Source organism: Lepisosteus platostomus, chromosome 2, assembly GCF_059453375.1.
Source record: "Lepisosteus platostomus isolate fLepPlt1 chromosome 2, fLepPlt1.hap1, whole genome shotgun sequence".
Taxonomy (NCBI): Eukaryota; Metazoa; Chordata; class Actinopteri; order Semionotiformes; family Lepisosteidae; genus Lepisosteus; species Lepisosteus platostomus.
In genome coordinates this window covers 64392610-64416727 of record NC_142612.1, presented here as the reverse complement: position 1 = coordinate 64416727, position 24118 = coordinate 64392610, and the positions used below count along the sequence as shown (strand labels likewise).

Here is a 24118-nt window from a genome sequence, read left to right as displayed (position 1 = left end):
TGTGGAGGACTGTATTTGGATTGGGGGGCCCTGAATGTCCCGTGACTGGGGCTCCCTGCCAGATCACACTTCCCTGGCTACCAGGTCACTCCTCCGGTTCTCCCAGCATGTGAGCGGAGACCAGGTGCCCTCAGCCCAGTGAGACGCAGAGAAGAGCCGCCCGGAGCCGACAGCTGCCTGCGGAAACCTAGACGCCCTTCACAGTCTGGAACTCCAGCTTCACAGCTCAGCCTCAACAGAACAAGCCATTTGATTAAACAGACCTTTCTCATCTCAGGTTTCAGACTCAAGAAACTTTGCGACCAGGAACGAAGCTGGAACAGGAAATGGGCCTGCATATCCCTAGTTTAGGTCTGTGCTCAGAAAGCCCTGAGGAGCAGGAGGAATGTGCACGACCTGTTAGTGCATGTGTGCTTCAAGCTTCAGGTAATAAAATGTATTGCCGATTATATATTCAACTTGTTTTAATCACATTAAAAATGCAGTGTAAAAAATTATCTAGATGGTGAACTAATCATGAGAAGACTTCATTTCTTCATACATGTACAATTTATACTGTACATGTATATACATGGTACAATGTACATTGTATATACATACATGGCAAACGTTTATGGACGTTTCATGGAAAACATAAATCACTTCCATACAAAAGCAACAAACCTGTATGTCACAACCAAAGCTAAAAGGAACCTGTGCAGTTTGAGAAGAGTCAAAGGAGGCCGAGGCTCAGCATTAATAGCTGTGGGTCTGTGAGAAACCATCACTCAGAATTGACCAGCAACTCCCACCTCATGTTAATCTATACTAAGAGCACATGATTGAGTTGTGATTTAGAGCTAGGATGGAAGAGCCTGTGGATTTCCAGGACCAGGGCTGGACAGGTTTGGTGCAGAGTAGTGACGGCACATTCACACCAGTCTTCACCCTTTCAAACCTAGTGCACGAAACACAAAATACATCAATTCCGAGACTCATGCAACGACAGACACACAGACAAAACTATATTTTCCTATCATCTGCATCAAAGGAAAAACATCTGCAAAATAAAATACAAAGGAAAGCACACTAGAGTGATTCTATAATGTTTTATTAGGATTAACTGGACAATCACAAAGTTACCAAATGGAGATCAAACACGGAAGCAAAGGGCGCTGGTGCAGGCAGCACACTGAGAATCTCTCACAGAGGGATGGTGCGTAGCATGACCGCAGGGCAAAGAGCTGCAGTGGGAGAGTGGGCAACCGAGACCCATTCTGGGGTCGAGAGAGTGTGTGTACTTGCAAGCGTACATGGAGTAAGGACTGTTGTGAGCAAGAGGCATGTAGTGTTAAACCATGTGAAACAAGAATGGAGTTTTGCTACCACTCTCACACAGGACAGTCTAGTCAGACTGGGTGGCAAATAAGCTACTTGGATCAATAGTTAAATCCTCTGAATATTTCCAGGGTAGTAACCCCTTAGCAGCACTCTGTGAATGCTGTTAAATGGCTGTGAAATGACTGGCTGGGAAAACTGTGATAGTAACTCCACCACTCACTTGACTCACTGTTTCTGCAGTGGCTACAATTCCTGCCCTGGCAAGTGGGAGGAGAGATCCAGTGCACTGCCAGGCGAATTGCTGGGTGGAGCACCACAGGGAGGTGAACAACCTGGTGAGCTGTGACTGAAACACAGGCTAGTGCCTCTTGGCACGCAAACCCCACAACACTCAACAGACTAAGCCTACATACACAGCAAGAAGTGGGAGAGGACCTAAGGGATTTAGGTGAATGATAACCAGGGGGGCTGGGGTAGTGTTCTGCAGTGATCAAGATTTTAGAACAGTCCTTTTGGTCGGGCAGGCAGTGTGGGGGGAGACCCTGTCCACAGCTCAGATGAGAGATGGCCAGAGAGCTGCCACAGCTGATGCCTGCACACACGTACATACCAGGCCAACTGGAACTGTCACACGGAAACGAGAAAACTCCCACCATAGCGCTGCTGCTCAGCTTTTTTTAAAAAAAAACATACAGATTTTTATTTCTTTTTCCTCAACATTCTGAGAATTTGGTCACGAGAGTGAAACACTGTAGCACTGAAAACTGAAAACCACAGTATATAAGTACTAGACAATCATAATATTGAGAGAAATAGGCTAAAGATAGGGGGAGAAGGAAAAAAACACGGAATGAGGGATTCCGAGAAGGGGGAATCACCCTTCTCTGCGCAGAATGTGCTACTTTGCCATCACATTGCGACTATCCCTAAATGTCACGCTTGTAGAGGGAAGAGAATAAAAAAAAATCCAGAACAGCTACTTAAAAAAAATATAACTCCATACTGATGCGTCCAGTTGCTGACTAAACACTAGATCTACGATACGGTTACACAGAGATGGGGAGAGCAGGTTGGCAGGGGGAGACAGGAAGAGAGAAAGTTATACTTCAATAAGACACAGATGGAGAGAGAGGACAGGCTGGGGGAGGGGGAGGGATGACTGCATCCTATAACAGCAGCAGGCCAGGGGCAGGGTAACTGTTCGCTGGGAAAGAGGGAATTAGGGCATTAAAAAATTAAAATGAACAAAATCAGGATTAACGAAGAGAGATGATGATGGCAGGGTGGGCATGTGTCTGTGAAGCCCCTTTCTCTGGTTTACAGATTGGAAGGTGGGGGACGGGAAGGGGGGTTTGCATCTCTCCTGGTACACACCCCCTGGCATAGAGAGAGTCCTGATCTGTCATTCAGAATTCTTCAGTGATGGAACATTTTCCACAGGACCAGTTTTGCATTTATATATCATTTCTCTGTAAAAGTTGTTGCCAGCACTCAAGGACAGAGGGTAAAGGTGTGAGGGAGGAAGGGATCTGGAGAGCAGAGGACATGATGTGATGCGAACAGGGAACCCTGCTGCCTTCCCCTCCCTCCCCCAGATCTCTCCTTCTCCCTCACTCCTTCCCTCTCTCTCCCTCTCGAGCTGTTAGCAGCGTGTCTCATAGATGCCGCTGCGCCCAATGTAGCGCACCCATTTGATGACGTCATGGTCGCTGTAGTTAAGCTTTGGCTCGAACACCTTCAGGTAGCGCACCTTGAGCCCTGAGGGAGCGAAGGGGACCTGTGTGAAAGACCAGGGGAGGAAACCATTAATAAATGCAGGAAATACCTAACTAGCCTGACCCACAGAGTGACAGATGCAACTCTGACGGACAGCATGAGACAAAAAAGGCACACACACCTCAAAGTTCATAGAGATGGGGGGACGAGCCCACTTCTTCTTGTCGTTGGTAGGCAGCAGCTCGATCTCTGCACTGATCTGGGATTCCTTCATGCCTGCCATCCGCTTAATCCTGGAGTGGGAGAGGAAAAGTGGGGGGGGGGAATCACTATTCCACATAGATCAACACAGTGTGAACACAAACTCTACAGTTGCCTCCTGAAATAGGCTCTCGTACACTGAACCCACACAGCCAAGAAAATTAACCACAGCCCTGGAGAAAGTCTTAGTGATGACACTGAGGCCACAGGGCCAGGCAAAACTCCAAAGGCCCTTGGTTGGTTTTTGTGCTACCAGTTTGGGAATCCGTGATTGGAGTATCCCTATATAAGCCTAAGGAATTATTATTATTATTACTACTAATAATTAATATTGGTCCTACTCTAAGCTATTTTGTTAGATCATCAACCTTGTTTTGTTAGTTTTGAAGGCCACTTCAGATATCTTGCCGTGTACAAGTACTGAACTAGTACTAGGTGTTCAGAGCACTCACTTCCAGACGATGGCATTCTCACTGGCCTTGTACTTGGCTTTGCCCTTCATGCAGATCACTTGCACTCCACTGGTGTTGAGAGGGGTGGGGATGCGCACCTGGAGGTAAAAAAAAAAAAAACAAGTTGGGGGGCAGAGAGGGAGAGAAGTTTCAGGATTTAACAGGGGTCTCAAAGACCTGCCATTCACTAGACTGACTTCTTGCCTTTAAAATTCCTGGTTTATAAGCTGTATAGCTTTGGGAATGGAATATGTCTATTACAAAGTTACTATAGCCTGCTACTGTAACAGAACTGTTCTACATAATTAAGACGGGCCTCTATGGTAAAGGGACTATTTTATTGCACTGTTACTATAGCACATATAGTAGAACATACAGCACTGTGAAGCAATTTAATAAGCTAGGCACACACCTCAATCTTCTGGGCCAGCAAGGAGGGCTTAAAGTTTGACTTGATGACGACCTTGACCTCCAGCTTGGTGCGGCCAACCTCTCTGACTAATGGGATGACCCGGAAGGGCAGGATAATGTCCTTGGTAGTGCGATACCTGTAGCCCACATACACACACAGGTCAGATTTAGACTTTTGTCTGTAAGTGAAAAGCTGTTGGTAACACTGTTAATTTAAACCAATATGCGTAGACAGACATGAAGACATGAAAATCCTAAACAGCTGCAATTCTGCTTTGGCAATGTTACATTTGGCAGACCTTGTGCAAGAAGGCAAGCAAGAAATGTAGTAAAGTAGGGAGCGATAGCAAGTAGATCCCTGCTCCCCACCTCCAGCTATATATATTTCAGGCCTGGTCAACAGAAATCGGTTCATAGAAATGCACTAAAACTGGGCAGGCTGAGGCCGAACATTATGCCAGCAAAGGCAAATGACATCAAAGGAGGAGACAAACCTCATGAGCTCAAACTCGCCATCAGGGGGAATGAAGCTGATGCTCCTCTCAGAGTCAAACTTACTGAGACGAACACACTGGTGGAACGTGCAGTCGTCGATTGCAATAGACTGCTTCCCGCTGCAGGGAGAGGGAAGGAGAGAAAGAAACGTAGCATGAGAGAGAAAATGGAAGGAGGGGGGGGGAGAGAGAGAATGTTACAAACCTTCAGATCATAATTCTCTGTACCCTATGTCTCTGCAGTAGAAGACAAAACAGCTCAGTGATACGAGAGGAAAAGGAAATTACAGTCACAACACCAGACACCCTCACATCACACAGCAGGACCACTGTGTGATGGGACAAGGCTCCTGATAAATGCTGCACACAAAGTTAATGGGTCTTGTCTGTTTCAGCCTAAGAGGAAATACAAAGACTGAAACACAGGAAAGCACCCGAGTCTGTGAGCAGCAGAGCGTGATTTTTTTCAACATGCTCTGGGGTCTTCATAGTTAATGAGGACTGTCTTGGGAACAGGGTACCCACTCTACCGCCAAATAAATCATCAGTGTTTATCTCAACATATGTGAAAGTGCAGCCTTTGCTCGGAGGGAAAATGTGCTAAAAAATCAACACACAGGATCATTTACAGGAGATGCATCAAGACACCGATGTGGCATCAAGGTTGCCTGTGGAAAAACTTTTGAAATCGGTCTGAAGATGGACACACCAACATTAGAAACCTTTCTCAAGCAAATACCATGTGAATCGAGGCCACAATCATCCAATATGAGCTCTTCTGGACCAATCACATTGGAGTCCAGAAGACTCCAGTATGAGTCTTCTGGACATCCAGCTCAAGACTCTCAAAGCAAGTTATGTTCTCCCAGATCATACAAGGGAAAGGAGCAAAAGAAGGGCAGAGAACAAGCTAAAGGTTTTCAAGGCTAACGTGAGGAAATGAAACACCAATTTATGGGAAATCGTTGGGCATGTCCCCCCAGAGGGGGCAAGTGTACAAGGACCGCCGGAATTGGAAAACCGACAAATAAAAAAGCAGAAAAGTGGGGGCAGCAGACACCACATATGACAGACCAAACCAACAACCCAGGGCTGCCTACAATATTCAAAAACACACCAAAGCCAAGCCTGACAATCCAAGATTAGCCTCATCAGCCATCTACAGGGCCAGTGATTAAACAGCCATGGAAGTCAACCTCCCTTGATTGAGATTCATTCTGCCCCCAGCTACTTGTTTGTGCCCCCAAGTCAGTGAAATACTTAAGCTCCATCTCTCAAACCTGATGTCAAGCCGATATCCTGTCAGTGTCAGAAGCCGTTGTTGATCCCATGGTTTGCTACTTTGCAAGTGGCTTTAGATAACGTATCCGCTAAATATCATATAAAAGCTACACTACATTATTAATTGGTTTTTATTCCTTTCATCCTGATACAAGTACAATAAAGGTATCTTGCCTAGTGCAGCTCTTACAAAGTCAGGATGATCTATTATTGAAAAATGTTTGATGGAATCAAATCTGAATCTTGAGCACAAACCTTGAGGACAGAGCAGGCTGACAAAGGACTAAAGACCGGGAAAGTCCCAAAACTGAGCACAAATAAATCACCACATATTGTAGCTCAGCTTTGTTATCAATGGAGGTCTGAAACCTGTTTATGCACTAAACACATGTCACATGTGGAAGGGTGATGGGAAAGTGTTTTGGCTGAGATCAGTTTGTCTGAGCTAAGCTCTTTTTATAGACAAGGGATACCTTGCACCAACCTCTGTCCTGCTCTAAAAGCAACCTACAGGTGTGTCCATTCAGGTTAAGCTTAAGGGACAAGCATAATGAAGCCAAGGAGTGAAGGGGAGGCAATCAAGCAGACCAACACTGATCACAGCTGCAGGGCAACAAAAATGGTTTACTCTAAAATATACAGAAGGAACTCAAATGTAAGGTGTGAGCTGAGGTGGGTTTGTGCACATGCACAAAAACAGCACAATAAGAATGAATGCATGCATGCGCACACACCCAACACACACACACACCCTGACACGCGTACACCCACACACAGAGAGGTACGCTACCTGCCCCCCAACTCACTGCGGTCCAGCACACAGAGAGGGGAGAAAACAAAATAAACAATAACAGAAAAATCAAAAGAACCTGAATTCGCCACACAATAAAATGCACCCAGCATTGCTGAAAATAAAACAGCTTTACAACTCTACACGGCAAACTACAGCATGGCATATTCCACAGGGTGAGAACGTTAGCAGAAATAAAAATCAGAACAGCCTGCCAAAGAGAGGGTGAATGGAAACCAACGTTTAGAACAGCAGAGGGGCTGGCATTGCAGTCAGATGTGCTGCTGAAATAAACTTCACATGCTGCACCAGACAAGGAGTACCTGAAACAGGGCTATTCACAAATTCAGCAACTGCAACTGTTCCTGTTAAAGTGCTCCAACTGGTCAGTGATGACACAAGATAAATAGTAAATCATTCATCCTGCTAACATTAAAAAAAAACCTTAAAGGTAATAAAAGACGGGACTTTAAAACTTGAACAGTACAACTTAAACTGGAAACAATAACAGAAATGCAAAGAGAATCGTGTCAGAACTGACACTGGACACTGAGATTTGAGAGGCAGGGTTAAGTGAGTCTTTCAACTGCACAGAAAGAAACATGTGTAAATGAAGCCATAAGCCTAAATAAACCTTTCCCGTTATTACTGAGGCTTAGTTCCATGTAACAGAGTATCACGCCTGTTCTCTATGACAGGTGTTGGCACAAAGTGAAAATCTACGCTGTGCCCTGCTGACCACAGTGCTGCAAGTGTGCTGATCCAGCAGAGACATGAGACTACATGTGCTCCGAGTGATGTGTCTGCATTCATGGTGTAATCATGGTGTCATCAGTCCTAAGGCCACCGTATGCGTGCCCTCTCACCTCTTGCCCGTCTCATCTGCGGTGCCCTTGCCCTGTTTGTCGATGACAATCTTGTCGTTCATCCCGAACTTACACTCCGGCATGCCGCTCAGGTAGCTCTTCATCACCACTCGGCCGGACACATGGGCACTCAGGACTTGACCTGGGGAGGGGCGACACGGAAGAGAAGACAGGGCAGGACAGGAGGGGGAAGTCAAGGGGACGAGAGAAAAGAGGGGAACAGGGAAAGGGGCGTTAACGTACAGGTCAAGCTATGACACTTGGCTTCTGCAGTTCTGCTACTGAAGAATAGGGAAAAACCGGATGTGATGACTGGAACAGCAGCAAAGAGAACAGTGATGGGGCACAGGGCATGTAACACTGTATGGAAGGCAACAGGAGGCACAGGACGTTAAACACCCTGTGGGGGGCGACGGGGGAGCACTGAGTTTTACCTTGTGGTGACATGAGCAGATTAACACTCTCCAACACATCCAGGAAGAGCTCGTTGCGGCGGTACTTGATTCCCTCACGGCGCCAACCAATCTGCCCAGTCACCTGACTGGTGATCTGAGACTGCTCCTCCTTTGTCTGAAAGAGGGAACAGGAGGAAAGGAGGAAATTAGTTGAGCCACTATGCTGCTGTGTGGTATCAGTCTTTTTTTAGGGTTAGTGTACCTTAAATTAGTAATGCTGTTCTGGCCAAAAGCCACAGTGACATCATGTGAAGGCTAGATAGCATGAACCAACAATATCAGATCAATCAAAATCCAAACAAATCCAACATGCCATTTTATGGGCATTAACTATGAATGAATTGTTCATGTTGTTTCAGTGCAGCATTACAGCAATTAGATCAAACAGCACCACCTACTGGGTATATATTGAAATACATAACCAGCAAAGCCACTTTCCTGACCAACTGAAGAACCTCAATAACAAGCATGCACTATTCTGAACCTTCGAGCAAATTCTTAACTGTGGTGAGCTGGAACAGGTGGAGTACCTCAAGCTCTGGAGAACATGCCCCACCAAATAGCTATTCTCAGAGCCAGTTAAAGCAAATGAGTCACTCCACTGGAGAAAAGGGCTTCAGTACCAGAGTCTGAAGTGTAGCTCCTCAGAACACTCATGTGGCTTTTCACTTAAGGCCACACACACTGGTAATGGTTTGCTCAGCTCTACTCTTTGCAAAACATGTTCACTAGGAATGTGTCATCAGAAAGGCCTTCAGTTTGTACTAATAATGTGCTGTCGTTGCGGTGAAAAATCAAATTTCTCTGCTTGAGACAAATGTGAAAAGATGGAACAATATAAACAAAGCACAGATAATACAACTGACTACTGCTCTATTGTTAGAGGATATAAGTGTTATTATTAGGCAAGCTGGTATTGGAATTGGTGATTGCCAGGTTAGGTGTACATACAGCAAGAAGGCTGATCTTACCTGGTGCTGGAGTCCATGTCATTCCCAACAGGCAGGAAGGATCCACGGAGCATGGAGAAGTACAGAAAGGAGACAAAAGAGGGAAGAGGTTTAAAACCTTCAAGAAGCACAAATGTCAGTTGTTTGTTGGTCCCCAGGGAGGATGGGTGTGCCAATAGTTCACTGAAACTCAACCTTAAATTTACAGGTTAAACAACTATTACCGAGTGTGATACTACAGTGCCCTCCAGAATTATTAGCACTCTTGGTAAAGATGAGCAAAAAAGGCTATGAAAAAATGTCTTTATCAGCTTGATCGTACACTGAAAATGAGAGAAATCTAACCTTTCAGTGAGGTAAAATTAAATGAAAAAAAATCATCATAAACTCTTTCACAAAAACACATCACAATTATTGGCTCCCCTGTATTTAGTACATGGTGCACCCTCCCTTTGTCAAGATAACAGCACTGAGTCTTCTCTAATAATGCTGGATGAGGCAGGAAAACATGTATAAAGCGATCTGAGACCATTCCTCCATACAAAATGTCTCCAGATCCTTGAGAGCCCTTGGTCCTTGCTTGTGGACTCTCCTCTTCAGCTCACCCCACGGGTTTTCAATGGGGTTCAGGTCAGGGAACTGGGATGGCCACTGCAACAGCTTGATTCTGTGGTCAGTGAACCCTTTTTGTGTGGATTTGGATCATTGTCCTGCTGGAAGAACCAACCATGACCCAGTCTAAGCCTCCTGGCAGAGGCAGCCAGTTTTTGATATAAAATCTCCTGGTATTTGATGAAGTCCATGATTCCATGTATCCTAACAAGATTCCCAGGGCCTTTGGAAGAAAAACAGCCCCACAACATCACAGATCCACCACCATACTTCACAGTGAGGATTAGGTTCTTTTCTGCATGACCTTGACTCTTTAAGCCAAACCCACCTCTGGCGTTTGTTGCCAAAAAGCTCTCCCTCTCATCTGACCATGGAACCCGATGTATCACCTCATATTTATACCCCAGTGTAACAGGAAGTCGTGGATGACCACTTAAGAGTTCCTGAAGACTCAGGTGTGCTTAAAAAAGGTCAAATATGAAAGGAATATATGTCAATTAGATTTTGTTCATAGAAATTGCCAATAATCGTGACATGTGTTTTTGAGAAAAAGTTTTTTTTTTATAAGGATTTTTTTCTTTGAACAATTTTACCTCACTGAAAGGTTAGATTTCTCTCATATTTTCAGCTGATAGACGTAGCCTTGTTTGGTCATCTGTACTGAGGGTGCCAATAATTCTGAAGGGCACAGTAGGTTTTACCTCTATCTTTTAAGTTTTTTACCTTTTTTTGTCCTTTTTACTGTGGACAGCATTGATGTAATAAACATGCATGTGGTAAACCCATATTTGGTCATTTCTCCTTGTATTCACAGACATTCTGAGTTTGCAATCTTTCAGTAATTTCTCAAGCTCTTAGAAATCATTCGGAAGATCCCAAACTGAACTGCATTGCCACCGATTACATCAACAAAGACAATTCTTAAAAGCAACACCCATGATAACAAAAGTGTCCTGTTCATTGTGTAGAAGGGGAATGAGAGGTCAATCTGCATGAAAGGAAACCAAAATAAACAAGATGGAGGAGAAGACAAAGCAGGCACTGAAAGAACTGAACGAGGACCAGAAAGTAAGGAGGGGGGACTGTGCTGAGAGAAGTAACACAACAGAGGCTAAAGCTACTTGTCTTTTGTATTGAATATCACTAACTGCTCCTTTGCCCCTCCCAGCTCTTACCTGGCTCTTGATTCCCTGCTGCGTGATGAACGTCTTCAGGGCTCCAGTCTCAGAGTTCTGGGGGTATCCAAAATCCAAGATTTCTGAGGACAAAGAGAAAAAAGGCAGTTACACTGAAGCTGTCTGAAGCAAGCAAGCCCCTGCCATAAAGCCAGAGCTTACACAGGCTCTTCCAAGTCTCTCCAATTGAGCCTTACACCCTATTCCCTGTACACCACCCCACCATGCTCCCTGTTGTATAAAACAGACAGCACTGATGAAGGACTACTTCTGAGATACCAGTTCAATGTGAAGTAATTTTCATCATGATGAATGTTCAAGACACTCAGTGAGCCCGCTCCTCTTGAGAGGTAACAATCCCTCACAATAGGATAGGGTACCAGGAGACATTTCTGCAGCATGGCTGATGGCAGGGTGAAAGGTTAGGATACACCGGGGTGCAAACTGTCACACATATACACCTATTCCTCATTGGCACACCAATACTAATCCCACACTCCACACACTACACCTCCAGGGCACTTACGAGCACAGACATCCAACCCTCACAAACTTTACACCCATTAAAACACCAACCATCAGACTTTCAAACACAGGATAGCACACAAACTAGAAAGGCACACAATACAAACACCAGCACAGCCAACGCAGATGCAGATGTGCACACATTCGTATTCATATAAAGGCAAGGACTTCACAATTCCTTTATTTACGATTCTGAACACAACTCAAAAAAAGCACTGCATGAAAACAAACCAAGAGCAAATACTTTTTGCACGTTCAGATTCAAAACACTGCTTGTTTTATTAAATACAAGTTATGTCCATTTTGAGGGATGTGCCCCCTGCTCAGCAGGAGCTTCCATACAGATAGCAACACAGTAGACTCACACAGACTGGAGATCCATCGGACAGAAGAACACACTCACTGAAGAGTGGAATTTCAGAGTGACTCAGAGCTGCAGGATCAATTTGCACCACCTTCCACAGCAAAATAAGCACAGAACTATAAGGTCAAATTAAAAGGGTCCCTTTCCTACAAATGTGTAATATGACTGGAAAACACAAAGGCTGAAAGCAGAGGCGGTGGCTATGTTCAGGACAGGATGCCTGTTCAAAGCCCCCTATTCCCCACTCCCTTCCACTCTTGGCCCTACATTGAACAAACCCACTTGACTGAAATCCTTCAAAAAGCACCTTGACGAGGTCTTCAGAGCAACAAGCTACTAGCTGACTGAACGAGCTAGATAAGCCAAAAGGAGATATTTCATGTGGGACCAATCTTCGGTTCTGTCAATACCTCCCAGAGACTCCACTTTAACAACACAGTAACAAACAATGCCAAAAAAAGAAATCTGAAATCCCTCTCTACCAGAGCCTAATGGGCCAACCATGTTACACAACAATGCTGGCCGGTGGAAGAGCCCTCCTTGTTCAATGAGAAACCTACAGCAATTAAAAAAAACTTGTAGCGAGGAGTATGACAAGGAAAAAATACAGGAAGTGGGGGAGGGAATGGGTGGTGATTTGAGAGAGAGTCTAAGAGTAATAAAGGGTACAAATTAATAAAAACCAATAAAAAGAATAATGATCTCCTTCAGATGGCCACTGATGGACAGTCTGGCTGTGCAATATTTTCTTTAGGTTTTGATTTTCTCATCTGAATTCAATAAAAATCAAAACCTAAAAAAACTACAGCAAAGCAGAAACACTTGACGCATCATATAATAATGCCTTTAAAAAGTGTACAAAAAGCAGGCCTCTCCTCACCCCCTGGGAATGAGCAGGCTATCCAACCACAGAGAACAGGCACCACAATACCAGCCTCTCTCTCACTGCAGCTGAACTACCACTACTGACAAGCCACAGAAGCTTGGCAACTTAAAGGCAAAACAGAGACAGTGAGATGACCCAAGAGACACCCTCAGAATGGCATATTTACAGAGACAAGAGTGCCCACATAGACTGACCTACAAGCCACAGGGTATAGTCCATAGAGACCCTATACAGAGATAAGGGCCCAATGACACACCTATAAAGAGCGGTATCTTCACTAAGACAAAGCCACGTACACAGGGACAGTGGCAAACCCCCAGAGACATGTAAAAAAGACCTACACAGAGACCCAGAAAGAGAAAAAAGGAGCACTGCGTTACCATCCAGCAGCTCATAGATGAGGACGAAATTGTTCTTGATGTTCTCCTCACTGATCTTTCCAAAATAGGCAGTCATGACGTCGCACATCTTGTAGAGGAACTCGAACACCATGGCGGCATTGACATTCTGCTTGGTGACGGCCGCCAGCCAGATGTTGGAGCGCTTGACATGGAAGAAGCTGGTGCGCGCAATGTTGGTGACGGGGGAGCGCACCTGCTGCCGGGCGTGGATGACGTTGACGCGGAACGCATCCACAGCGTTCCGTCTGGGAAAGAGGGGGGAGGGGGGAGGGAAAACAAGGACAAGGAAAGAAGGATGAAGAAAGAAAAGGTGAGAAAAAAAGACCAAGTCAAAACCCCAGCAGTCACTCACGTCCATAATCAAACCACAGCTTGCATTTCCTGATATGGCCTGGGGAGCTGGAGGGCTGAGTCATGCACATCCCCCACTAGAAAATGAGGATAGATCAATGCAAAAAGTAAAAAGTGATTAAATTCAGAATTTTGAGAACCGGAGTGTGAAGTAGCAGTATGTTAGATCTCACACATATTCTTACAGCAGTCTTGCTCTCACCCCTCTTATTCACACAGGGTCTTCAAACCAGAATCTGCCGACTTGTAAGCATCTGATTGGATATGACCGAGAGCTGAACTGTAACAAATGGCTGTCCAGTAAATACTGAAAAAGAGGAAGTGCTCCCCCCTGCCTCTGTTATGCTCCGATCGCAAGGAGCAGTCTGCACCGTGAACAGCTGTCATTACTGCCGAGTACAGCAGTAGTGTGAGTCAATCCACGAACACTGCCAGCCCCTTGCTCAACAATTCCAGTTAACATGCTGTGCAGACAGACGAGACCCAGCCCCAAAACCAGGTGGAAAGATGTCAATGTAAACGCATAAATCTTTTTATGCGTGTATCGTCTTCAAACTCGGTTTCCCAATTCATAATTATTGTTTATGTTTCTGCTACCTACAAGAAACACACTGCTATTTATTTAATGTTGTCTGCCAGGTGCTTTCCCCAGTCCCGAATTATATTGATCTTTTTAAATTTCCTTTGTAGCTTCTACAGTGTTTGCAAATCCTATTACAGTATTGTCTGTAAACCTGACTAGCTTCCAACATCAGAATCTAGATCAGGGGTGGTCAACCCTGGTTCTGGAAAGCCATAATGCAGCAGGTTTTATAGGTCACCCTCACCCCCCACATCACTTATTAGTACTTATCAAGTTGACTCGATTGGTTAGGTCAATTTAGTAAATGAAGTGATCCAATTAAGACCACATTTGGCCAGTCTCTGTCCTTAAGAGCTATAGGATATGGATATTCTAATTTACTCTTGATACAATGCTTACACAAACCACCTAACTTAGGAAAAAAAAAAAAGTTTTGCATGTTTAGAAATTGATTTAAGAGTGGTAAATGAAACCAATCGAACCCTGGCTCTCTGGGACAAGGATTGGTCAACCCAATCTAGATGAATTATATAAATTAAGAGCAGCATTGGTCCTAGAGGTGCTCCAATAATATTGCCACAATCTGAGCCCTTAACTGTACTGTTTTCCATCCATTAACTATCATTATTAAGTGGAAACTTTTTTTAGTTTTGTGCTACAATTGATGTTTATTACTCGAAGCAATTTCCCAAATCAGGTCTCCACTCACACACCATTGAGAAGGCTTGGTTTAGAGATCTAGTAAAATCGCCCTCTCTGCCTGCAGCCTTTCAGGAGCGGAGCTGGATACTCCTGACAGAACTGAATGCATGAGCCAACTGAGCTGGATCAAGGATGGTGAACCAGAATACTGATACACAAGTCCTCACACACAGCCTTCTGTTGTCACTTTACAGACAAAAAGGAAAAAAAATAATTATAGTTCAATAGCAGCAGGAGAGAGTCATCAAAAACAGAAATAGTTCTGGGAGGGGGTCACCCTGCCCCTTATAGTGCCTAGGGAGCACAATAGTGTGACCAATCCAAAGCTGCAACGGTGTTACAATGAACAGTTACCAGGGGAGGAAATAATGACCCTCTGCACATCAGCCAGATCCATTCCAGTCCAGATTCACCAGCCACTGACTACACGGGCTAAAAGGAACTGCCCAACAAGTACCATGTTGAGCATCTGCAAACAGTAAGTGTAGTTTGAAGGGGGAGTACTGAGTTGCTTCCAAAAAGTTTCAGTGTACCCGAGCTGAATACCACCCCATGATGACATTCAGGGAGTGCTGTGATGAGGGTAACTGGGTGTGGCACGGACATTTCAATTCAACAGAAGTTCCCAAACATTCTGAACACATATGCAAGGGCGCTTGTGGTTAAACAAAAATGAATACTTGCATGTGTTCAAATCAGGACAAAAGGCTATGCTGGTGAGAATCCCAAAATGGACGAGGCTGCTGTGCTATGGGGGTCTCTCTTCGTTTTCCGTGTGACCATTTGTAAAACGCTGAAAACAAGTGTCAGTCATTCCGTGGCACCATGCCATGACACAGGGAGGGGGAACGCACTGCCTTCCTAAAGCTGTGCCCAGGAGGTGGGGGGGGAGAGGGGCACTGCAGTGGGCATGCTTTAGGCAATCATCAGATGCCATGTGGCTCTTACCTATTCCTACAGCAGCCAATGGAGAGATGGAGATGGACAGAAATGGCACCAGCGAAGGGAAGGAAGGAGGGAGAGGAGTAACAGATCAAGAGAGAGGGTTAGAGAAAACCACAAGCACGCACACATGTATGCAAGGCTATCACACACACCCACGTAGGCTCACAAAAAGCACAGCGACATCACCCTTAAAAAAATAAAAGAAAGACCGCCATCTTCATGACAGAAGACGGCAACAGCTCACTACAAGGCAGCACAAAAACGAACAGATCCAGGGGCTGAACACGGTGAGGATCGGGGACAGAAAAGGAACTGTGCAGCGCTGCACTGCAGCACAGATCAGTGTCAAAGCACAGGGCAACAGAAACAGCTTACTACAGAAAACAGCTTCAGTTCATTTTTTGTGGGGGAGAAGCTCACAGTGCCAATTAACATACAATGTGTGTACATGCTAACAGATCCACATTTAAGACTGAAGGAGGCCCATGCAGCCAGCACCTGACTTGCAGAGTATACTCCAGGTTTTAACGTCTGAAGCCTACTTATATAGGCACTGATGAAACATGAGTAAATATACTGATCGTGTTCTAAGATGAAATCTTCGTAAGCCTATTTTTTTAAGCTAAGGAAACAAAAAGGATTCACCCAGCACCTCGTGGCACCTCACATACAGAAGCCTGCAGCTGGAAAAAGCTGGAGTAGATCGGATTGCTGTGCAATATGAGTCCTATCAGTTTATCCACAGCTGTTAGTGCAGGACTGCTCAGTGCAGAGCGCCAGTCTTCAGGCACAAAAGAGTGAGATATGTCCACACATACTGAAACTGATATGGCTAGTCTACTGTATACTATGTAGCTGGAGAGGAGCTTCAATTTTAATTTCTAACGACTATCTTTTTTGCAGAGAACCAGATGCAAAGAGATGAGCCCACCCATGTTGATAAGAACTGTACATTATCCAACAGTAACAACCACAGATAATGAGCCAGAAAAACAGAGGGGAGCAGTACTCGGTCATAGTTCCATGGGGAGTCATGACTACTTCTCTGAGTTTCTAACGTTCCTTTTTGCCACCAAAAAGAAAACTTTAAATTTGAATGCTCAAGCAAGTTTCCATTTTACATCTTGTCACTTCAAGGTTGTAGTTTTGAAGGATTAATACACAAGGAACTACAATCCAGCCCCTGGCCCACTGGCCCAAAACAGTAAATAGAGAAAGATGTCAGCACAGTTCACAGAGTCACCCCTGTTCCAGTCTGCAGTGCCAGACCCTAGGACTGCTGCTGAAGCTCCAAAACAACACTGTTACCAGAGCCCTGGAGATATTGCTCGGGGATGATATGGACTACAGCTCTCTAGACCCATTACATAATTAGAAATCTTTCAGAACATGCGAGGAATAACAGATTTTGCACTGGGAAGTCATTTGATTTTTAACACAGATTCTTGCCTCCCCATGCACTCTAACAGTGACAACTGTGATTAATCAAATGTCACAATGGATCACAGTCTTGACACTTTTAGACAGACTTCATGAATTCATCTGTAATTGTCAAATTACAAGTGTCAATCAAAATGCATGGAAAGCTTAGGTCTGTCACAAAATAGATAAAACAAAAAAGGCTTTGTCAAAACAAACTCTGGAATTTACCAGCTCCTTCAAGACCTTACAATTATCTGGCCCCAGACAAAACATCTGATTGGCTCTTCTGCTAAAGATATTCTGATTACCCACTCACTGCTCCTATACTGCACTCCATCCTCTGCATCCTTTATAAATCCTTATTGAAAAGTCCCTTTTAAATGTCTTTTTAAGCAGATATACAAATGAGAGTAAGTTTGATTGAAATGTGAATTTTTAACATGTTCTTACTGTTTCAGAGTTACTTTTCTACATTATTTCCATATTGAAATATTTTTCTAAAATCCATCATGTGACCACTGTATATGTTGTAAAGAATGCAAGGTAGAATAGCTTAGGGCACCGCTGCACAGAGGGGAAACAATACAAAGAGGCTGGAGCAAGAGGGGTGGAGAAGCTCTTAACAGGGAAAAGCCAGCCCCCCACAGCCAGACAGTCTTCCTAGCCTGCGTGCCCCGACCTGCACACGGCTGCTTCGCTCCATAAACGCAGGTTGCTAATACGTCAACATGAGAAATGTCAGAAAAGAGGAGCAGGCCATTCGGTCCATCATGATTTTTGGGTTACTAGCAACTAACTGATGTGAGAAACTCATCCAGGTATTTCTTGAAAGCAGCCAAGTACAAGCTTTGACAATGTGGCTGGGAAGCTTGTACAAGTTTCCCCACATCTTTGAGTAAATAAAAACTGCTTCAAGTTCTTTTCAATGCACTGTTTCCTCTACTTCATTCAAATATCGGTAGAGGAAACGGATAAGACACTGTACTGCAAAGGGCACTGATCCTGATCGAGTTACGTGCTGTGGGACTCTTATGCTGACTGTGCCAATGAAGCAGAAAAAGGAAACATTTTAAACAGTGAACCTGTAGTAAGGTTAACAACTATAACCTTACTGTAACTGCTTCTAAATCTGTTACTAATACTCCAGAGCTGTACGAACATACATAGGAGATCCCTTGCAGCTGATAATAGGTGGATTCAATCAAACTGATGCAAAATAAAAGTGTTTCTGCCATTAACACCACACCTTGCTTGAGAAAGAGAGAGCCTCTCCATTTATGGCTGGGAGAGGTCTTTTACAAATGCAACTGCTGGAGTTTTACATGAGTGAAGGACAAAGTATAGTTAGCAGAAGGCTCACAGTTCAGATACTACCCCAGTAACTGCTGATAAACAGTTCTAGCAGCTTTGGATAAACGTCTATGCCTACAACCTGACTGACCAGAAGCAGGGGCTGGAGGAAGTCTGTACGAGATGGACATCCACATACTGCAGAACTAAACACTATATAGAACACCAGAAATGGGTCATCTGGTTCTGCCAGACTACAGAGATCAAAACAGATGTTACACCCATGTCAAATATTTCTCAAAATATGCTCTGTTAATATTACTAGAGAATATTATTTTCATTTCAGAACAGGACAAATTCAACAGGTCTTAACAATGAAGGCCCTCTGCATCACAGCGCCCCCCACCTCACAGGCCTCCCACTCACCCGATGTCATCGCGGTACACCCGGGAGATCAGTACCTCCCCCTTGTGGTTGTAGATGAACAGTCCTCCGATCATGGTGAGACTGCCTCAGTCATCAAGGCCCATGATTATCACAGCAGCCTGAAGACAGGAAATGGAGGAACAATATGCCAGAACATGGAGAGTGCAATTTATGAGAGGGGGGGGGAGAGAGTAGTGAAAAGAGACAAAAGGAAAAAAACAAATTAATTGCATTGTTTAAAAGGAAGCTTCTGCCTGGGTCCCAGGCAGACTGGCAAGAGTGACATACAGTACACCAATGTAATAAGACCCCAAGAACAACAGACTACTTAAATCGATAACATTTTTATAGACACATAGCACTCCTGTACATTTAAATAGAATGCAAACAAAAAAAAAAGAAGAAAACCATTGAACAGTATATAAACAGCTACAAGCATAAGAAGGCCAATAGGCACATTCTGCTCATTTGGCTGGCAACTGCAAAGTGCAATCATCTACACTAACACTGTCACAGGAAAGATCAGTAAGGTGGGAGAGTACCTTTAATTGGTTTAATTCAATTTTCCAGAACCTCGTTCTAAAGCAACACGTGAACTTCTACCCCTCCCTATCAAGGATTACGCCTTGTCTGATCCCATAATCCAACTCCCGGAAAAAACGGAAGACAGGCCACATATACGCATTGATTCGATTACAACACCTACGCTGCAGACGCTGTGACAAATGCAAGAAAGAGGGGCTACACATGGGAAGAAAATACCGGGTAAAGGAGAGAAGAACCAGACAATGGTGTGTAATGGCAGGAGACAGGCATGAGCTGTGAAAGAGAACAGGAGACTGCATGCAAAGGGAAAAAGAACACGAGGCAGGAGAACTGCAGGGCAGTGGCTGGAGAGAGGAAGGGAGCCACCCTCTCCACTGTTAGTTCTTAGAAAAAGGAAGATCAACTGTTGTCTTCGATTACTCAGCAGACACACCAGTCAGGACACAACTCACAGACACTGGCAGGAGAGGGAAAGCTGCACACGACACACACACACCACTGGTGTTCATGTGAAATGCAACATTTTGTTATTCATTTTTTTTAAAGAAATGGATTGGTAATATTACCAACAGACTATTTTCATTAACAACCTTATGTTACCTGTATTTTGGCAATGGTCAAAGCTTTGGCAATACTCACTGAGGTCATGCCAATGCAACTGAGCCTTATGCTTGGCAGCACTGCGCTGAACAGTCAGCGACAACCCGTTTTGTGATTAATCAAACAACCACAGTGACGGGGAGAGAAAGGGAAACAGTTCAGACCGTCACAGTTCAGAGCAATGATCCATTTCAGGTCTTACTATCTGTTGGCTCCTATTGCTAATGCAGAATAACAACAGATTTTATGTTGGGTTAACCTCACAGATCCAAACGTGAAAATTCACCCAGAATAAGGTCATGTACTTGAAGCAGGCAGTCTGGGGAAAGCCTGAAATAGAACAAACTAACCAAGATGTTTGGTTCCAGTGTTAATCCTCACATCAGCCACAAATGTATCTTTTTAAACCCATTCAATCTGGCTTCAGATAGTGACACAGTACTTGAACATTTCAAATGGGTCAGGTGCACTACTAATCAATCCTCTTAGATGTCAGCATTATATTCGATATTTTAAATCATGACATCCCATTCTCCTGGCATCTATGGGCAGAGCCATTAAATGGCTTAAGTCCTACCTTGTCGAGAGTCAATACTACTTGTCAATGGTCTTAGTTTCAATGTTGAACTGTATGCTGCGGGGTTCAAAAATGGATCCTCTGCTACTTAGGATCTGAACAAGAGGAAACAAGGTTACATGGTCTGAATGATCACTTCACACCATGTAAATCTACGTCTGCACAAAAGCCGATACATATGCAGTTTTAATGCACACTGGTTGCATTCCTGACATAAAAGGTTGGATGACAATTTTGTTAATCTTCTCATAACAATGAGGTTATAAGGTTCCCTCCATCAGTTAGGTATTGATGCCCAATTTTCTGGCATGTTTCCAGTATGCTTGCTCCTACATGAGGAATCTGTACTGAAAGGTTTCAAAGGATAGCTATTTGGACATTAATTCATTAACAGTCTTTATTTTGTGCCATTAATCCTAACCACCTCAAAGCTCTAAAAAACACTGGAGAGATAGGCCCTTTTGCATGAACAGTATCATCCTCACAAACAGCTTAAGGATAGCAGGGCAGTAAGGGACTGTGGTTGACAGCCCAACTCACTCAAAAAGGTTCTTTTAGTTTACCAACTCCTGCTTTAACAATGTTAAATAGCTCAGCAACAGGCCCAATGTCTGTTTCTGAATAGGCCTGTTCACATATTCGGGATATATGTCTATGGAGAAAGCGTAACAGATCCACTCCACGTTTCACTAGCAGCAGGTTCTTGTACAAACTATACTGGTGGAGCAGAAAAGGCAAACATTAAATTTTTACTCCGCATCTACCGAATATTAAGAAAAACAAAAACATCCGGGTCTCCTGCACTGCTTCCCAGACCTGTAAGGCAACTGACAGAATTTGCCCAGGGTCTATGTGATTAAGGACAAACAGATGGAAGAGAAAGACTTTTACAAGAATGAAAACAATTCAGAAACTTTCTTGCGGAGAAGCTCACAGAGAGCCTGTATCCGGGATCACAGATCTCAGCATGCAACTGGGACCAGTGCTGATCCCAGACTAGGTCCATGCCAGGAAGGTGCAGGGCTCTGAACTGAGAGAGCTGCACAAGTCTGCTATACCACTAACCCCAGAGTGTCACACCCATGTAGCACTGTCTGTGAGGCATCTATATAGAACATTTCATGAGGATCAGGCCAGCAGCAGTAAAATTAAACATCCTAGAGAGAGACTGCCAGGAAACATCAATACTGGTATGTCTGCTGCCTCAGCAGAATTAATATCCTGTGTTGCTGGGGCCTCTCTCACATTCAGAAGCTCAATTTCAGATGATTTAAGAATACGAAAACGTGTGTATCCCAGGGGTGTTTGATAAACAAATCGTTTGCTGCACAAGAGCCAAATGACAGCATTGTGTGTCCTTTATACAGATAATATCAGAGCTGGGAAAACATCCAAATTAACACTGACATGTTGTAAGACAACACTAGGGTGTTCGAGATGATTAGAATTATCTGTGAACAGAAACGACGCATGATAAGGGGACAGATCATTGCATCGTAGCACTTTGCCAGGAACAGCTGAGGCTGAAGAAAGGTGGACTGTTCGTGTGATGATATACTCCCCTGCTTGCAGGAGCTACTGCAGAGCACAGACAATTCCAGTGAAACAATGAACATCCTGAATGTTCTAAAATCTTGAAGACCACTTCTGAAACAAATACTGTGCATTTTGTCTGGTGCCAAGATGGACAACTCAACACGAACCACTCAGCTGAGCGTCCCCATCCCCTGCGCCTCACACATCTGATAAGGGCCCAGCCAGTCCACACAGGATCAAGCTCAGGCTTCCATATGGCTCCAAACCACCAGGAGAGAGACTCGAGGAGCAGGAAGAGGGCAAATCGGCTTCATCACAGCAATCAGAGGGACGGCAGCAGAACACCACGGGATACAGTGCCCAAGGTTTCATCTTAGTTTCTTCTGGATTTGAATCTACCTCCACTCTTAATTACGTAATTGAACAAACATTTACATGCTATGCTTTCCTGGCATGCAGTACCAAACAGAACTTGAGGATGCACAGCTATAGGGGTGAAAAGGATTCTCCTGTTTTTAGAAGTGATCAAGTCAGAGACAGCTGTTCATGCAACCATTCACTGCGGACTGCAATCGCCAATCTCCAGTTGGTTAATTCCATATAAAACCTACATACCCACTGGTAAAATGAAGGCATGGAGCATCTGAAGTTCAAATACGCACAGCCTGTATAGTGCTGACAGCAGGGGAGGAGCTTGCCCTGGCACTGAAGGCACAGTTACTCACTCTTACCTCCACAGAGAAGCAGCAGAAGAATTACACAACCTCTTCACACCCTGACCCCCACACAGGGCGATACAGGAAATTGAGGACCAGGCTGGAAATATAGGATATCCATAACCACATACACAGAGCTGTGCACCAGTACAAATCCATCTCATAGACTACCGCTCCAGACCAACGGAGACACTGTCACACTCCTCAACAATTCTGTTCGGAGCATGAATCTCCTTTAAATTACAGATTTGATACGAAGTCAAAGTACATCACCTCTGCTTCCTGTGCAGCCACTGCACCGACTGCGGCGCAACGTGCCTCGCAGACATCACGATTCAAGTCAGTGCTACGAGGAGGATAATGCGCAAAGAGCCTCACTGTACTAAATATATAAATATCCCGCGATAGACACTTCCAAAATGTCTGCTCCCGCTACCTCTGCCTTCGATTTCAAAGCACGATCCGAAGGTTGAGTTTTACTGCTGATTACGTCCATGATTATGCTACTGACACACACAGAGGCAGGTCGTGATACACATGTACAGCAAAAGGCCTCGTCCGGGGCTGCACGGACAGGGGCTTTAAATACAGACTGTGTGCGCGTTATTGGGGGCGGACGGGAGGGCAGGGGCTTTGGGGAGACATCGCCGAATGGCGGGGGAATCGGCATCGCATTTAGACCAGCGCAGTACGCCACACAGACTCGGATGGCCACCTGCAACATTAAATCGTTAGGGTGCCGTGGCTAGGGAAGACCATTTGTGATCAGGATCCCCGCGTGAAAACCACCCCCCGAGAGATACGAGTCACCCCGAATCCGTTACTAACATGTCCGCTACAGAGCCCGAGAGCCGCCGCCGCCGGCTCCCCCCTCCTCCCCACCATCCCGCCGCACAGGGCTGCACCCGGACACCCCGACAGCACCGCAGCCCCAGCATCGCCCTAACTCGGCGCTGACAATCTCACCTCAACGCCTTTTTTTGTATCAGGGCGAAGCTGCTCTAAGCACTACAGCGGCAAGAATGACAGACCAAGATGTCTGCCTCGCCGGAAAACACCCTCCTACCGACGCCGTGGTCTGTGCGCTTTCACTGTACTCATCTTTCAGTTCCTCAGCTGCCTTCCCCGGCTCAGGGAAGAAAAACCAATCCCTTCAAATACAATCCCACTCCCTCTTGAGATTACCGCTTTTTCCCTCTGACCGTTACATCAACTAAAATAATGTCCCGGCTCGCCCGATACTGTTGGTCTTTCTACCGTATGGCAAGCACCGCTCTTACCTTTCTCTCTCTCTATTTGCCTTCCTCGGCACAGAGCCGTTGCTCTTTCACCCAAGGTGCAAGGTACGACTTCCCTTTCGCCGCCGGGGCTCCTCAGCTCTCTACCTCTCGTCACTCGTTCCCTCCCTCTCCCTTTCTCCAATCCAAGATGTCCGCCGCTCCTTCCTCCTTCAGAGAGCCGCTCC

The 24118-nt window shown here is 44.9% G+C and overlaps 1 protein-coding gene across 1 annotated transcript; it reads right to left on the bottom strand.

Moving 5' to 3' along the window:
• Positions 1–1074: 1074 nt before the first annotated feature.
• ap2m1b (adaptor related protein complex 2 subunit mu 1b) lies at positions 1075–24090 on the bottom strand. The gene is made up of 12 exons (XM_088612824.1): positions 23934–24090; positions 18679–18797; positions 12939–13204; positions 10784–10866; positions 9018–9023; positions 8026–8161; positions 7592–7733; positions 4655–4774; positions 4162–4297; positions 3750–3847; positions 3218–3329; positions 1075–3097 (listed from the first exon to the last, which is right to left on the bottom strand). The coding sequence occupies exons 2-12, from the start codon at positions 18750–18752 to the stop codon at positions 2963–2965; spliced, it is 1308 nt and encodes a 435-aa protein (XP_088468950.1). The 5' UTR covers positions 18753–18797; positions 23934–24090; the 3' UTR covers positions 1075–2962.
• Positions 24091–24118: the final 28 nt, after the last annotated feature.

What these genes read in the sequence shown, in the direction of transcription:
- ap2m1b (XM_088612824.1), bottom strand. Translation starts at nt 18,752, where the DNA reads ATGATCGGAGGACTGTTCATCTACAACCACAAGGGGGAGGTACTGATC. An exon ending in CATCTATGAGCTGCTGGATG is followed by an intron (nt 10,867 to 12,938) that starts GTAACGCAGTGC and finishes CTTTGTCCTCAG; the next exon opens with AAATCTTGGATTTTGGATAC. An exon ending in TCTGCTCATGTCACCACAAG is followed by an intron (nt 7,734 to 8,025) that starts GTAAAACTCAGT and finishes GCCCCTCCCCAG; the next exon opens with GTCAAGTCCTGAGTGCCCAT.